This window comes from Spermophilus citellus (assembly GCF_964194105.1).
Source record: "Spermophilus citellus genome assembly, chromosome: 5".
NCBI classification, from domain to species: domain Eukaryota; kingdom Metazoa; phylum Chordata; class Mammalia; order Rodentia; family Sciuridae; genus Spermophilus; species Spermophilus citellus.
The window spans coordinates 173,486,848-173,504,438 of NC_138186.1; the positions used below are offsets into that span (position 1 = coordinate 173,486,848).

The 17,591-nt window shown below is 52.4% G+C and overlaps 1 protein-coding gene across 2 annotated transcripts in view; it reads left to right on the forward strand.

Annotated features, from left to right (window-relative positions):
- SMOC2 (SPARC related modular calcium binding 2) overlaps window positions 1-17,591 on the forward strand; it is a 152,044-nt gene that overhangs the window by 66,794 nt on the left and 67,659 nt on the right. The window contains exons 5-7 of one of the 2 annotated variants that reach the window (XM_081294544.1): window positions 3,483-3,530; window positions 6,167-6,250; window positions 7,572-7,646. In XM_081294544.1, coding sequence (XP_081150670.1) covers window positions 3,483-3,530; window positions 6,167-6,250; window positions 7,572-7,646 — 207 coding nt within the window. The remainder of the gene's footprint in view (window positions 1-3,482; window positions 3,531-6,166; window positions 6,251-7,571; window positions 7,647-17,591) is intronic. The other variant, XM_081294545.1, reaches the window with a different exon arrangement.

Consider the following 17,591-nt stretch of genomic DNA (forward strand, 5'->3'; position numbering starts at 1 on the left):
GATGGTGCAGAGGCAGGGCCTGCAGCCTCTATGTCCTCAGACAGCCCTGGGCCCTGCCAGCCCCTGTGGTCTCCTTCCCACCGTCCTCTCTAGCCTGCTTCTCTGGTGCCCGCTCACCACCTATCTTCTGCAGAGGGACCTCTGACTTCAGACCACGTCGTCTCCCAAGGGCAGCAGACCTCCTGGGCCAGCTCTGCTGCTCACTAGCCAGGTGCCCTCCTGGGCCACAGTCCCTCCTCTGTGGAGTGGCATGGACAGGCGCTCTCTGCACTGAGAGACCCAATGCATGCAGACTGCTTATGACAGAGACCAGTGTGCCCTAAGAACTACCTGGGCATGAGCTGGGCGCGTTGGACTCTCACTGGACATTATCATTTGATGCCATCTCCCCAAATCTGACCGACTGTCCAGTGGTGAATTCCTTGCACACAAGGGATGCATGTGGAACCGTGGGTGAGAGACCATGGCAGAGGGGCTGGGGTGATGTGGCCACTGTGGCCCTGCATGATGCCTGCTTTCCATGGCTTGGTCGAGCGGAGATGGCACGGGTCTTCCACCCCAGACGTAGCAAACACAGCAGTACAGCTGGACTTTGTGTGGCTCTATGACTTAAGCAGACGTTCAACATTGTGCGCTGGTTTCCCTCCAACCTGGTTTTACAGATGAGGACACGGAGGCAGGGAGAGCTGAAGGGGCCCCTAGGCCCCGGGCCAGGGGCGGCGGCGTGTGTTCTGCTGAACGTGCTCCTTCTCTGCCCACAGGCTGTCTGGCCTCAACACAAGCTTTCAGGTCACTTTCCTGCTGTCCTGGTTAGAGAAAGAGAAGGCAGGAGCAGCCAGCACCACTGAGAAGAGCCAGGAGCAGAAATGCCTCTCTGTCGGGAAGAACGTGTCCCTCACCATCCCTCTGCGCTCTCAGCCCCAAAGCAAAGGCTAACGTGTCCGTTTGCCCAAGGAGTGTGAGTGCAGCAGGGCAGCTCTCTGGCTGGCTCAGCTCTGGGGAGCCGCCCCTTCCCCAGCTGAAAGAGGCCTCCCTGCCCTGGTTGGCCCCCGGGACCCCCACTTTCCCTGTCACCGTCTTGGTCTCCTTGCTTGTTGTTAAAGTGCATCTAGTGCTGAGTGAAGGAGCCATCTTAGGCCTCTGACTCTCAGCAGCCTGTGACCCATTCAGCTGGGCCGTCTGGCAAGCCCTCGTCACTGCTGGGTTTGAATTGAGCCTGCAGAACTACAGGCCTGAAGAGCTCATTGCCCCTGCTTAGGGCTTGGAGGCTTCCTCGCGTGTGCTTCGTGGAGTCTTTCTCAGGAAACACATACCCGGAGAGCTGAAAAGCCACCCCTTCCTGTGCATGAAGTGGCACAAAAGCTCAGAAATGCGGGAGCTCCAACTGTGGCCTGGCTGGTCTGAGGAGCGTGGCTGAGTGGGGTCTTCCCACCTGTGAACGGAGGGAGGTCAGTCTGGAAGCTACCCACTGGCCCAGCATCTCAGAACACATGCCGACCGCCGAGGGTCATGCTCATCACTCCTGTCCTGGCCCTCTGTTGGAACCCCACCAGTTGGCGCCCCTGGGAGTTCAGCAGACCCTGCCTTCAGGAAGGGAAGTGGGGAAGAGCTTTGTCCTTTTGGCTCTGGACTCAGGCTAGTTTCCATAGCTGTGCTGTGTGCAGAGAGTGGCGTCAACGTCCCTGCAGCCAGGACCAGGACGCTGCAGGGCAGGCTGTGCAGGAAGGCCAGAGTCCTGTCCCGAGGCGCGGGAACCCTGAGGAGATGCACCGTTGGTCCCACGTCCAAGTCCTGAGTAGCACAGTGTGGACCCAGGGCGTGAGGTCCAGGAAGGATGCTCGATTCTGCTGGGAAGTTCTTTTTTGCACACGAACAGGAGATAGGACTGTTTTTGCGTGGATTTGTTGAAGTAAGAGCTGGCTGAACGTGGGGCCTGCTGGCCAGCTGCAGCACTGGGGGAGGTGGAGAAGGCTGCCTGACCGCCTCTGGTCAGACTGCAGTTCATACCCTCCTATCTGCAGATCACAAGAAACATTCTTAATTCAGTCGAGCAACGCTCTCATGGGGGTGGGTACTTCTTATTGGGCATGTTTATATTTCAGTCAAAGTCAAAACCCATTCACTAATGTTCAGAAATATTACTGAAATTTTGTCATTTCCAGTCAAAGGAAGGAAATTGCTTTTGAGTCACTGCAGCAGCATATGATGAACATAAGCTGACGAGTAAGAAGCCAGCTCTTCAAATCTGGCTCTGTGAAGAAGTGGCACACGGAGGGGCCAGCAAAACTGTCTGCAGGCCAGGAGGCCCCAGGGGCAGCCCCTCCCCACGAGGAAGCCTGGTGCTCCGAGCCTGGAAGTGCTGCCCCAGTTAACCAAGCAGCCAGGCAGCTGGCGGGAAGGGTCCTCAGCCAGTGCCTAAAAGTGGTGACCACCAGCCAGACCAGGAGTCCTGTGCCTGTCCACCCGCTAGCAGCTCTGAGTCTCACAGACAGTGCTCACAGACTGCTGACCACCTCCCCAGGCTGTGCTGGCTGATTCAGGCCCTCCAGAGAGGAGGCGCTGGGCTGGCTGCGTCCCCACTGGTCCTGTGGAGTGGAGCTCCCACAGTGACCTGGCACCCGGGAGCTGAGCTGCCGTCCCCGCCGTCCCCCTCAGCCAGGAGGGCGGCTTGTGCACTTCCTGGCACCTGTTGCCCCACCCAACAACGTGCTAGTCCCCTCTTCGGTGTAGGTGCTGGTCTGCATTTCAGTAGCACACTCAAAATGAAACAAGAACAGTTTCAAGTTCTGAGATGTTTTTGCTAAGGAGATCACCCAGCACAGGAGGATGGTAGTTCTAAGTTAATCTGAACGGAATTAAAAAAAATGCTTTGAGTAGGTTTAGTAATGATGAGTGACAGGAAGCACTCACAGCAGTTTTGATCCCTTGTAAAAGAAGAACCACACTGTCCCCTCCTCTCCTTGCCTTTGTGATACAGACCCGGCAGTATCGCCTAAGTGTCAAAGCTCCTGTGACAAATTCCCATGTCCTCTGATCCTCTCAAAAGGTACTTCTTCAATTTTCTTCTGTATGAATCTGATTCAGGCAAATGCAAGGGCTTTAAATTGTCTTTAGTTAATTACTTAGTTAACTATTATCTTTAATCAGTTATTTTTAAAACCATCTCCTCTGCTGCCTCCATTGCCTCAGGACCCTGAGGTATGGTCTCTGCTTAGCAGGTCACTGTGGCCTTCTGGGGAGAGAGGCTGGACACAGGACTGGCAGCCCTACATGCACCTCCCAGCCCAGGAACAGAACCCTGTGTGGCCTGAAGGCCATCTCTTTGTGGCTGTGGCTCCTCCACATACCAGAAAATTGTAGCCCTTACCTATAAAGTGCCAAGGCATTGTGCATTTGTTAAATGAGGAAATAGCTGCTCACCTAAATTATTGATCACCATTTGGTGACCAAAAATAATTTCATTTTTTATTTTTCTCTTTTAGGTTCTGTAAATGAAAAGTTACCTCCACGGGAAGGCACAGGAAAAACAGGTAACTATCTTAACATCAATTTTCATGATGATATTTCGTATCTAATCCAGTTGGTGCCTTGAAGTGACTTCTCAAGTTGAGACTTAAACATGTATTAGTAATGGTAATGGAGCTGAAATAGTGGTCAGTTCTTTATTTGTTCAACAGACATGGGGTCAGTCTTGGGGTTGCAGTCACCCTGTGGCTATGGTGCACATCCCTGGCCAGCCCTGGGGTCCACCTCGGGGCTCCTGCCCTGACTGTATCAGAACTGCCGCACTGTGTCCCTGGGAGGACCCTAGGGAGGGGCCAGTTCAGGCTTGGGCTCCTGCCTGAGTCACTGTGGTCTCACCCCTCCTGCGCAGGGCCATTAAGCTCCTCCCTTAAGAACCACTCCTTGGCCAGGGTCAGCTTCCAGGGGCTGCAGGTGCCTCTGTGGCTACCAGGGTGGTGGTCCTCATCCTAGGCCCCTTTCTGGTTTCATCTTTTCCAGGTTAAATGAAATCAGACTTTGGGGCAAAGAGCTTAGACTTTCTTTCCCTGATCTGGGTTATTATGATGAACCGTAGCAAAGAAGAGTAACGTAAAGACAAACGGACCCTGGTTTATTCAACCACATTCCTGAAACATACAGTGAAACTCTGACAGGCTCCGTCCCTCCTGGGAGGAACGTTTGTCAGGTGTTTGCTTTTGAAAGACAAGGGTGGCCACCTGGTCACCTCCAGCTGCCCAGAGACCACTCGATGGGGATGGGAGGGAGGTGGTTATGTAGACTCGGACCACAGTCCCTGGGAGATGGAGCTCTCGGTGCAGGAAGAGTGCCCGTTCATTTTCCAGCTGTCAAAGTGACAGGCAGAATGGGGTCCTGGCTTGACAGGTCTGCGAGGGGAAGAAGGGACAGGGCACCAAGCACTCGAGTGAGGGTCTGGGTCTGCACCTGTGAGATATTGGTGGTCTTCAGACTGAAGGTCGGGGAAAAGGAAGTGGCAATGTTCATGCTTCTAGAAATCAATCAAACGCTGAAGAGGGAGGAGCAGGAGAGGGAGGATCCGGCTCAAGGACGGTTCTCCTCCTGATGGTTAGGATTGTAGATGCTCATGGAACCCACTGTGGAGCCATCCCGGGGAATTGGTGTGTGGGCACGAAAATGAACTGACGCCCCCAGCCAGCAGACAGGCCTTTAACAGAAGGAAAATGGGGAACATAGCCGCTGAGACGGTTGTCTCATGTCCTCGGGCTGCATTGGCCCCCACAGGGCTTGTGCTGACACAGAGCTGCTCAGGGCAGCACAGGACAGGCTGAGGGTGCCTGGGGTCCAGGGAGAGCACAGCAAAGGCTCTGCCCCCCCTGGCCACACCCCCACCCCTCACCTCCCTCGCCCTGGGCAGCCAGCAGCCCTTAGATGGCAGGGACCCCATGAGTCTGGGGACAGCTGGAGGGCCCAGAGTGGCAACCTGCTTAGACCTCCGCATCTGACGGCCGTCACCAGCCCTGAAGACTGAGGATGGGCCTTTGCAGGGTTTTCCCCATGTGCACGTAGGACTTGGAGCAGGGGCCTTGGACCGGCTCTCACTTCAGCTTCTCGTCTGAGAACATGGCAAAACATTTAGTAGAAATGGGCCTGGCTCTGGCTACCATTGTTGTTCTGCTCAGACTTTGCTATCAAAGGATGTCACGTTTTTGTCTTTATTTGGACCATAAACAAGAGAGCTCAATGTTAAAGATTTTTAAAAATTTCGTTTTGGCTTTCCTCCTAAAAAACCTTATGCTAAGCTTCACTGCTATTCCTCAGCAGGGAGGGTTAGCAGATAGGCCCAGGGTCTGCCGTCATCTTGTGTTTTATCCTGAAATCACTACCTAGCAGGGGGCACAGGCAAGCCTGGGTAGAGAAGGGGGGGGTCCTGGGGGCCCAGGGTCTCCCCACTGCCCAGCGGGGCTGGTCCCAGAGCAGGATGAGTAGGAGCTCTGGAGCAGGCAGGCTGTGTCTGGGCTCTTACTCCTGCCCCTCCCCGGGAACTGGAGGACACCTCTCAGGTGTCTGAGTGAAAATGGTCCGTTGAGCAGGTGCCCTCTGCACAGCAGGGGTGGCCACACCCAGCCTGCTCCCTGCTCCTAGCCCTCACCCCACCCACCTCTCCTCCTGTGTGATGCTTCTGCATCATTCTGCAGGAGGGGGAGCTCAAGGTGCACAGAGGTGGCAGCCAGTGGTCCAGCCCACGCCTCCCTAACTGCTGCCTTTCCACACACCAAAGGGGGGTGCACCCAGTGCTGGTTGTAGCCGCCCTCCCTGTCCCCCAGACTAGTCTCCTCCTCGACTCCTGATGACCTAAGTTCACCACTCTGCTGATTTGAACCCTTTCCCAGATCTAGCCTCCCCTGCTCCTGGTGTCTCACCCCTTCCCCAGCCATCCTGGGGCTGGGAATTGGCCCAATGGCTCAGGGCCACATCTAGCATCTCCTGCCTGGGACTTGGTTTTCAGCCTTGAGCTGAATTTTGAAGCAGTGGCCCCTGCGGCTTCCATCAGAGTCTGGTCGGGGCTGGCGTGGGTGCAGCCCCTGCGTCCATTCAGGGTGGCTGTGGGGGTTGGTGGGGCTGCATGCGAGTCCTGAGCTCTGTCCTGCATGCACACTTACTTAGCTTACTCTCATAATTGTAGTCTCCTTGCAAATCTTTTCCGTTCTGAATTCAGATGATGCCGCAGCTCCGGCGCTGGAGACACAGCCTCAAGGAGATGAGGAAGGTGAGCCCGGGAGATGATTTGGGTTTGTGGGGTGGAGGCCAGAGAGCTGGGAGGCAGAATCAGGTCACCCTGTGAGGAATGCCACTCACAGAGGATTGGGATGAGCCAGGAACGCGGTCTTCCAGCACAGGGGCGAGAGAAAAGGTGGCCACGGGGTGGGAGGGGCCAAAGGATGCCAGTTGCACCTATGTGGGATGAGGAGGTTAGCGATCTGATGTGTGGCATGAGGGTCATCGTTGCTACTGTCCTGAGCATTTCCTAAGACAGTGAACTCAGGTACTTCTACCACACACAACTTAAGTGAGAAGAAGGGTATGTTCTTGATTGCAAAACTTGTTTCAGTGTCTATCCTAAATAGAGATGCCCAAACAAGATATTTGGCCTGAACCTCTGTGAGGGCACCTGCTGTTTTCCTGGGGATTTTGATGTTGAATGGTACTTCACATATTCCATTTTTAATACAAATCTGTGAGGGGGACAGCTGGAGGGCCGTCACCAGCCCTGAATCTTACAATTAAGATAACATAAAGTGTATATTTCTAAAGTGTGCAATAACATATGCCATTTCTCTATTCATCTTTTCACATTTTTGTTATGATGAGGATAGATTTCCTCTCTTCACCTTTAATAAATTGTTTTGGACAGGTCAAATCCTCAGGTCAATGGGAATCAGTTGGGATCAGGGTTTAAATATAAATAAATACAAATAAATCAGGGATTGGAATACAGTTGCACCTTGCTTTGCAAATAAGCTGACACGCACATGGTGCTGAAGGCCACACCCTCTCTGCACCTGGGCACCCCATTCCAAACAGGAGAGCCAGAGGTGTCTGGGTGGTGAGGGCGAAGGGATCGTTAGAATCTGTGTTCTCAGGGCAGAGCTCTGACCTTCACTATAAATATTCAAATGCATTTGTTACACAGTCTCACTAAAATGGTACATCCCTGAAATTTTTTTCCCAAAAATTATATTTTGTGTTGAGTCTTTCAACTTAGGGAAAACCTGCGTGTTCAATGAACAACCATCTGTGCCACACAGTACATTTTCATACACTAAGTTGTTTTCTAATACCCAGTTCTCAGGAAACTGTCTGGATTTAAACTGTTTTTAATCATACTTTGGTTAAAGAAGAAATATGCTAAAACAATATTTGAATAGTAGTCTTACCGTTTCCTTTTGTTTGGTGCACATGATCACGTTAACAATTGCTTTAGGAGGGAGTGATGTGCACTTGTGTGTCACACCCACTTTGTTTGCTTTGCTACCTGCTGGAACCTTTGAGGGGCTTTGATGAGAATGATTCTCCTTTTACTTCACTAGATATTGCGTCACGTTATCCCACCCTCTGGACCGAGCAAGTCAAAAGCCGACAGAACAAGACCAATAAAAACTCAGGTAAAGTGGGACGACCGTTGCAAATGCACGCCTCAGCTGGGAGCTTCACCTGCGGGAGTGCCAGGCGTTGTGTCCTGTAACTTGGTCACAGAGTCCTAAGAGGGTCACTTATGGCCAGGCCACCAGATGCACTTAAGATGTTGGTGTTTTCTTATTACACTTTCCAAATTCTTCAAAGGTTTATGTATGAAAATGGAAATGTCTGATGTAAAGACACCAATGACTGTTGGGATCGAGTGTTGGGTGACTGTAGACAAGCATTGGTTGCGTCCTCCATGGTTGCAATTTTGGCTGGTTTCAGGAAACCTGCTTCTTCCTGTAGTTCCTGTTGACTTCTGGCTGGTGTCCACAGTTCATTTTGGAAGGGAGTGATCTTGGGGTTTCAAGGAGCTTGGTGCAGAGGAGACCGAGCTGTTGACAACTGAGATTTCTTGTGCTGCCTCCTGGGAAGGCGGCATGGTGACCGCTGCGAGGTGGTCGGCGTGGTGGGTGCTGGTGTCTCTATGTCTCCATCAACATGCATTTTTAATAACAACTTACTGGAAAGTCGGGGGGTTTACCAAGGTTCAGGGTCCTCAAGCAGCTGGACTCTGCTCTCACCCGTGCACTTGCCCAGCGGCACAGCCCCAGGCGGAATCAGGAGTGTCTGGCTGGTGTTGCCCGGGAGGACTGGGTGGCCGGGGCCTGGCCCTTCCCTCTCACCTGGCGTCTGCCCAGGGCATTTCCCAGCCCACTGCGGCCCTCACCTGGCTCCGGCCAAGCCCTGTCCCTCACCTTCCTGGTGGGCTGAGAAAGGCAGGATCCAAAGGTTTCACCACCAGATACGTGGGTACAAATGCAGGAAATCAAAACGATTTGTAAAGTGTTGATTTTTTACTAAGGAATGATATTACACATAAATTCTCCCTGTTGTGTAAAAATATGCATCTGTGCACTTCTTTCATAAACTTTAGAAACTCAGTCTTGTTGCTTTTGCACCGTGAAGCTATTGGCTTTGCTTCTGAACTCTGTAAACTAATGCAGGAGGAACCACTCACAACACGCGTGCGTGAGCTCGCCTGTAGGTCTGGGAGCTCCTCAGGGCGGGGGTGACGTGCAGTGCCTGAGCTTTGGGAGACACATGCCCAGTCTTTGTGAGCCCCATCCCTGGGCGCTCTTAACCACAGGTCATTGTGAGCAGGGGCCATTTGGGGTTGGCAGGTTGAGCCTCCCAGAAGCCCCAAGAACAAGTGTACCATTGTTTGACACTTGCTTGTGCCTTATTCTGGGCGGCCAGGTGGCCTGCCAGGTGCAATCAACCCATGGAAGCTGGACAGGCTTTCAGTAGGTCATGGGGCTGAAAATCGGGCTTCAGGAAGTCCCGTCCACATCAGCTACCTGCACATTGCTTGATCTAAGTCTGCCTGCGTGAGTAGAGTACAGGAAGGTGGCGTGAGCTGGTTTGTGGATGTGGAGCTTGAAAAGGAGTGGTCAGATTTGTGTTTAGTGACAGCTATCCAGGTGCAGGTCTATCTCAGTGTGAAGAGGGTATTTTGGGACATTAAAAACAGTGTTTAATTGGTTCCGTTTTAACAGTGAGATGATGTATCACAAACAGGATTTACATAATGGCCACCACTGTCATTGAAGTTTCAAACGTATCAATCAACTGTATGCATATTTATTTTCTGCTGTTCAAAGCTACTTTTACTTATAATCATCTTTGGTAGACATGGGCACATTTATTTGACCAAAAATGAATAATTTGTGACTTAGTACTCTGTGTTTTTAAAAATTCTCTTAGTTTGTCAGTTTTCTTTCATCTTCTTTTATAGAAAAGGCCAACCTAGAAACAAACAGCATTGCTTAGCTGTCCTCTGATGTTCCTGTAGGTGAGCAAAACATAGGATGGGAGTGAGTATGTGCTGTGAGCACGTGGCTTACAGCAGAGTGGCAGTAGCTTTTCCAAGGGACCATTCTTCCAAAACAAACCAAGTCTCCCAGCTTGTGAAGCTTTTCACATAGTAGTTACTCAATAAATGTGTATTTACCACAATAAATATGTACTTACTAAACCAACAAAGAGTCTTACCATCACACATTCCATGGGCACTCTGCTGGTACCATTGAATTTGTTTCTAAACCTGAATTAACGAAACAGAAGTATAACCAAGTTGATAAATAGTGAGGAAGGAGGGAATCTCAGTACCACTGTTCTTTGGCTTCTGGATTTATATTGATTGAAATTCAATGCTAACATAGTCATATATGAAATGTTCTCTGCTCATTTAGCAAGAAAAGCATCTCTTTCATTTAATGATCAATATACATTAAAGAAATGACTAGAATCTCAATTTTTTAAACTTAGGAATGCAGTATCCACTTTTCCTATCTAATTAAGACTAGGTGTTGGTTCTTCACTGTCTTGGGTCATCTTACCATCTTAGCTTTGCTGTATTCCTAACGGGTACAAAGGTATGGCAAATATTTATCAGGTAGATTTTGCAAGTTTCTTTCAATCAGATGACACATGAGTGTCTCATGATTAACTGGTGTAAACCTGACCATCGCTCTTCCCTGGGGCGTGGCAGGTGCTTCCCGGATCCCAGCCTGGCTGCCCTGAAGCCCCCTCTAGGACTTGGAAGAGGAGCTTTGGGTTTCACTTCTTGGCTGGAGAATGCCTCAGATGCACAGCGATTCCCAGATGCCAGGCGCTGGGGCTCGGTGGCCTTCCAGACGAGGGGCCTCTCTCAGAAGGGAGCTTGAGCTGGGCCTTCAGGGCTTATGGAATGCTGCCTGTGGGGCCAGGGGCAGCCGCCCAGGCCCTGGTCTCTGGAGTCCAAGTGCGCAGTCCTTCTCAGTGCCCAGGTGGCGGGAGGGGGAGCGTGGCTGGCATGAGGCTGGCTTCCCGCAGCCTGGAGAGGAACCTGCAGTGGGGTGTGACCTGAGAACTGTCCTCAGGGCGGGTTCATCCTGGGGTCCATGGGGCATGCCCCTCCTCAGCAGGAGGCCAGACCACTGTCCTCACCTTGTTTCAGGGGCCTTCATCTTTCACAAAGTACTAAGAACAAGATGACCATGTTCTTTTTTACTCTAGGTGTCTAACAATGCAGATTTCTTAAGTTTATGCCAAAAAACGTGTGTTGATTTGCACTGATTAATTGGGATTCTGCTCGGGGCCGTTACCTGCTGAAGGGAGTATAAAGGGGCAGAAATAGGAGCTCAGCCCCGGACAGGTGGCAGAGCCCAGCAGGGCCGGGAGGCAGAGGCCCTCTTGTTGGAGAAGGACCCGAGGGCCCAGGGCTGCATTCTTCTGCACATCAAGAGCTGGGCATGTGCCCTCCAGGGCCCAAAGCCTCAGGATGTTCTGTGCCCATGTGGCTGGCAGGGTGTCGTCGTCTGCACCACACCAGTCTAGGGGTCGCGTGAAGCAGAACCCATCAGTCAGTGGGGTCAGGGTCCGGCTGGGGGACCGGGCTCTGCAGGGTCCGGTAGACCCTCGGCTGCCTATTGCTTGGGCACCGATTTTCCAGTCAGATCCTCCACTTGCCTCTGCCCCATGCGGACACTGAGGCATTGCTGAGGGTCCGATGCTGGCCAGGAGGGAACCAAGTGGGATTTGGGCTGGGTCACCCCTTGGGTCAGAATGGATCATGTGGGTCGCAGTGCCCTGGGGCCCCTCTGCTTGGGCTGAGGGGAGGGGGGCAGCCCGAGTCTCCTCAGGGGAGGCCCACGTCACGTTTCCCACTGTCCTCTGTGAGGGTGCTTCATTCTTGGGGATCCCAGTGCTGCACAGTGCTGTAGTGTGGGGGGTTGCCCTCACTGCCAGCAGCTCCTAAAACCAGGGGCGATTGAGGGCTCTTCTTGCCCTCCCAGGTCAGCACCTCAGCCTGAGCCCACACTGTCCTAAGGTGGCTCTGCGGGGCCACTGGCCGAGCAGTTCATCACCTGCTGGCCCCTGCTGGACCCCGGGGGCCCCTCTGTGCCTCCTGAGGCTGCAGGACTGCCTTCGGGGCTCCGCCAGGGCCAGCTTCACAGAGAGAGCAGAACCGGGCACTGGACACCTCAGTCTTACGTTATTAACCTGGGATCTGAAGCTGGTGTGGGAGTGGCCTGCGTCCTTCCCTCCAGGGCCTGAGGGAGCCTGGTCTCCCTTGGAGCCCAGGCTGAGGCTTTGCAGACTTCTGGGGCACACAGGCCTGCCCCAGGCCTCCCTCTGTAATCCTCTGGCTTTGCTGACCTCTCATTTGGTGCCTTTTAAGATTTTGCACACGAGCTGGAGGAAACATGGAGGACCCTGTTTCTGTCAACTGTCAGAACCCTCCTCCTACCAGGAGAGAGTCTGCTTTCCTCCCCAGGCTGCGAAGCCAGCCCTGCTTCCTGTCTGGGGAGAGCCTGGTGTGCCGGGCGTCCTGCGGTTTTATGGGCCCCTCAGCGGAAACGCTGCTCTGCCTCACTCAGAGTCTGATAATTTTTGTTTTATTGCACATATTAATATTAGTGCCAAAAGATAATTATCATTTAATTCTGCTTTAAATCATGGTAAATTACATTCCCTGGAGGCAAATAATACAAATCATATTTTCTTTTTTTAATTTCTGAGTTTCTCCTTGTCATTCTGTTTTTCAAACATAACAATATAAAAGCATCCAGACACCAGGTAGATTTGTAAGTTATAAAGCTTGGCCATCTGAAGAGCTTATGGTATTAAAATGAATCTAGCAATTCCTGCTAACTGTGACTATGAGACTGTATTCCTTAAAGGCATCAATCATTCCTCTGAAGATGGACATCACTGAGTTGATCCATCACTGAGTCTTCTTAATTGCTCATGGAGGTTTTAATTGCAATAATAGTTCATGATTTCATATTTCTCCTATTATGATATTCAGTCAAACTCTGGTTAAATTGGCACTCGATAGCATTTTGGAGCCTCGGGGCAGGACCAGGCGGGCCCGATCCATCTCTGCAAACCGCTGGGTTCCATGCACGGGTGCAGCCAACCCCTGAGGTGAGCTGGGGCTGCCTGCCTCATAGGCAAGGTCAGTGTCTCAGCTCTACGCAGGTGAGCGGCATTCAGCCCAGACTGTGATTCCACAGAATGCACAAGGCCAGGCCTGTTCTGCTCCCAGTGCAGGGCCTTGCTGCCCTGAGGGTATGTTTCTGATCCTCTGGAAGAGGCCTGGGCTGCACATGCCGCTCCCTGGGCATCTGCTGACCATGAGGGCTTGTCCACGGGTGCTGTGGGCAGGAGGCAGCTTCAGAAGTGACCTCTGGCAACAGAACTGGCAGAAGAGCCTGGGTACAGGGAAGGGGCCTCAGATGGGGAGCCAGGAGGCTCTCCTTTGTACTCTCCCTCAGACCAAGCCCTGTCCTCCTTGTTATCTGACTTGGGCAGGGCCACCCTGACCACAGGTGGAGATAGCCGAGTGGCAGCACCGGCCCTGTCAGTGTGCGTTGGGGTGCTGCCGACCTCAAACACCCTCCTTTCTGCACCCGGTGGTCCCTGGACTGGACAGGTGACAGGTGTGGACCTTGCTTCTCCTGAACTGCTCAGAGCCTTTCTCCTGCTTAGCGCCTCCTGGGCCCCAGGAAGCACAATGATGGGGGCTGTGGCTGAAGCCCTCTGTGGGGTCCAGATGGAGGTGATTGACCTCTGAGGGTCAGTAAGGATAAGGCAGGCCCCCAGGAGGCCCCCGGCTTGGTCCTGAGGAATTATGGATGGCCAAGGGGCCTGTAGAAATGGGATTAACTTCAGGGGGCACGTCCCAGAGGGGCGCTCAGCTCTGCAGAACAGGGGTCAGTTGGCACGTTCTTGAGAATCTGTGTGTGTGTGCGCACACGCGCGTGTGCACACACATGTGTGTCCGCACTCTCATAACGAGGTACTAGGTTCTGGGTGATGCAGGTGCTACAGTTGGTGAGGATGGGGTGCACATACTGCGGCAAGTGTGCGGAGGATCTGTCTGCAGTGGAACTGGCTCCTGGGGCAGCTCTGAGTGGAGGCTGGTCTGAGGAATCAGGTGAGCTCAAGAGCCGAGAGACGTCTGCTCTTCACACCTGAGAGTGGAGGTGTGTGGAACAGGCTCACTCGACTCCATTTCTGTGGTTTTCTTATCAGCTCAACAACCAAGTAGAGGTCATGTGACTCTGGTGCCCCTGCCCCTGCTGTTCCCCAGCTCCCTAAGACCCTCCTCCCCAGTGCACACCTGGGGGTGGTAGCTCACCTGTGCCACACACCTGCCTCCTCATCCCTATGAAAGACACGCCCTTTGGCTACCGGGTCACAGGCTCTGGGTCCAGGTCTGATGACACATCCTAAGTGCTCCTCCCGTGTCTGCCACAGGCGAGAGTTAAATATGGTAGGTACGATTTGGGTCAAATTTAAATTCTCTTGTAATTACAGGGCACAATATTTCTTGAAGGTGTTGAGTAATAGACTTCTTTGTATTCAAGATACAAGTCCTTCATCAGGGATTTCATTTTAGGCTGATAAAGCGGATTAAAGCTAACACCTATATCAATGATGAATGGTATCTGAAACTCAAAATCAGCCTGGCATCTGTCTTGTGTCTGACAGTCTGGCCTGAAAATAAATGCAATTCCATGCTCACAATATCTGCTTACAAATCATCAGGGGAAAATTCCTCGGGCTTTCTTCAAAAAGCAGATTTTATTGGAGTGCATTAGTCAGTGTTTGCTGCCGTGACACAACACCACAGGCAGGATGGCTCCAACAGCAGAGATGTGCTGCCTCACCCTCCGGAGGCTCCATCTCCGAGACCGGGGTGTGGGCAGGACTGGTTTCTCCTGAGGCCCCACGCTGGTTGCCAAGTCTCCTCACTGGGTCCTCCCTGGACCTTCCTCTGTGGGTCCCTGCTGCCACTTCCTTTTCCTGTGGGATGCCCCGCCCTTGGCAGGACCTGCTCATCCTTCTCACACAGAGGTCCAAGTCCCACGTGCAAGGCTTCCCCCTGGGAGCTGGGGCGCACATTCCACCTGCCCAAGCAGGACAGAGTGGTCCTTAGTGAGCTGGAGGGGTGGGAGGTGACACACTGTGTCCTGCCCTTCCTCCTCTGTCTCCTGGGGCCAGGTCTCCTCTCCTAAACTGTCCCTTACAGCAGGAAGGGTCCCACAGCCCCTGACAAGGAGGGATGGGCCGCAGCCGCTGGGGTGGCTTCTCTCTGATCTTGAGGTCTCCGTTCTGGACGGGGATGGAGTTGATCCTTGCAAATCAAATGTTGGCTCAGGGTGAGAATGTCTCCCAATTTAGCTCTTGTTTTCTCGACCACAGTGATTTTATGTGGAATAGTCATTGTTCAGCCGTGATTCCTTTTTTTTTTTTTTTTAAATGAAACTGTTTTTATGAAAACCAGCCAAGTGTGGCTCAAGCTAATAAAACACTCACGTGTTTCCGAGACCACAGCAGTGTGTCTGCCCCTCTGTGGGGTGGGGTGCGCATTACTGGGATGTCCTTTGTGCCACCCGGGCACACCCTGTGTATTCACGCAGCTGCACAATGGTGACGCAGTTTGGGCTCCCGGTGCGGTTCAGGAATGCACGGGGCCTGTGAAGCGTGACACAACCCTGTCTTAGGAGATCAGTCTTTAATTTGTACATCTGCAGATGTAATTCACGTTTATACTTGACATTTTTAGCTCAAAAATGTCAAAGCCACGGCCACCCCCGCCCCCACCGCTGGTGGCGCATCATGTCCAAGGCCCTGGGAAGGCTGGGCGCTGGTGAGGAGAGCAGGCCCCGGTCCGTCCATGATGGGAGCCTCAGCTGAGAACACCCCCTCTTGCCCTGTTTGACTGCTCATAACTTTCAGAACTTGAGAAATAAATGTCCCAAGATTACTTCAACTAAAAGGCGTTTTCTCTTTTGTTTGGAAACTTGGAAAAATCACTTTGTTTTTCTGTTTGGTGCGACTCTGCGTCAAGAAAAGGAAGGGTACTGTCTTCATTTGAGAAGTCAATTTGTAAAACTAAGAAAATAGACCTTTCCTTTAAAATGCTGGGTTGGGAAGAGATTTTACTAGCTCAAGACCTCTTTAATTTAAGCATTTTTAATTATTATATTTTTTTCATGAATGCTAAAATATTTATCGAGAGCCATTGCTTTGATTTTTAAAAGAGCAGTGTGTCACCACCAGACTACATGTGACATGAAATGATGGGTATGTCAGAAATCCTAGACTGAAGCAGATCTAATCCACAAATCACTTCAGTTCTTTCTCTTCATGTCTTGCCTCCCTGTTTAAAATTAGTCAGAATTTCCTGTTTGGGCTGTTTTATGATGTGTAAGTCCACGTTGACTATGTAGTAGGTACTTAATAAAGTACTGAATACCGATGACTCCTTATGGAAGCTTAAAAACATTTTGAGTCATTTTTATATGTGACAGAGATTTGCAGTTTGGGGCAATAGAAAGGTGGGAAGGAGCAGAGGGCTCCAGGGACCGAATCTTAGTCTCCAGGGGAGCAGTGGCCTCACCCAGTTCAAGCTGTGAGTCAGCACCGAGTCAGTGCAGATGGAAGCTGCCTATCAGCCTGGCCAGGCCTGGCCAGCTGTGCCGATACATTGTGGTTGCATGTCCTCTGCCTCGAGACAGCTCAGTGGCAGGCCCCCGCCGTCACCGTCATGCAGTCGAGTTTCAGAGCCTGAACGGCCCATCTGCTGCCCCAGCTGCTCTCCCCTCCCTTCCCCAGCCCCCTCTGTTCTGATTCCTGTCTCATGGTTTGGCCTTTTCAAGACGGTCAGGTGGTGGGAGCCATGTCGCGTGGCATCCTGCGCTTAGTTACAGTCTGTCCATCTCCTGTGTGTCATTGCTTAACGTCCCAGTGTCCGGATGTGCCCAGTGTGCCTACTGACCTTCTGAAAGGCATCTTGGTGGCTTCCGGTTGGGGGCAGTTAGGAACGAAGCTGCTATAGACAGCCACAGACTTTTGTGGACACGACGCACTTGGCCCAGTGCCAGGAGCAGGACCACTGGGCCATCTGCTCAGTGTGTCCAGCTTCCTGGGAAAACTCGGGCGGCCCCCTGGGTGGCTGTGCATTCCCGTTCCCATGGCAGTGAAGGAGATCCCTGCCGCCCCAGGCGTCCGCAGCACTGGCGGTGTCTGGGCCTCAGCTGTCCAGCAGGGGCGGCTGTGGCTCACCGCTTTAGCTGTGTTCTCCAAGGTCAGGCTGTTGCGTCTTGCCGTCGGCCAGGGCCGCTGTGTTCTTTGTGCATTTTGGGCGAAGGCGTCTTGTGTTCTGGCCCCTGTGACTTTTCGTTCTCTCACCCTGCACCGATGCCCAGCTCATCAAACCGTGTCCTTCAGTACGTGGGGTGTCTCCCATTTGGGAGTTTGGTCTGTTTTCTGCTGACTTTGTGAAGGTGTGAGGTTCCCGGCTGGGTTCTTTCTTCTTTGCATGTGGACATGGGGTTGTTGCAGCACCACTTGTTGGAAGGACCCCGTCCTCCTCTTGTGGCCTGTGTCCCTTTGAGTGGTGTTGGCCGTTTCTGTGCAGCCTACCTCTTGGTTCTGGGACTGGTTCAGAACTTGTCCCTGGGGTGAGGGGCCGAGTGCAGACAGAGGTCAAGGTGACTTCAATGGGGCCATAGGAACAAGGACCTGCGAGGCTGGTGCAGCGCAGCGGGGAGAGGAGAGACAGATGTCACACACCTTTAATACTGAGAATGCGTCCTGAGCCTTGTCTGTAGTGGGAAATCTAAAGCATGTCATGGCTGCCAGTCCCTGACCTTCCCTGGCACTGATCTGTCTTTTTGGAGGAGGGCAGTGTAGTTTTAAGAAATCTTTCTTCCCTTCTCTCCCGCGCGCCGTGTCCGAGAGAGCACAGCTCGCACCACAGTTACAAGTGGCTTTGGTAGGAAAGGCCAGCAAACAGGAAAAATAATATGAGAGACCTAGCAGATCCGTGATCCAGGGGAAACAGGTGGAGATGGGCTGTGCCGCCCTTT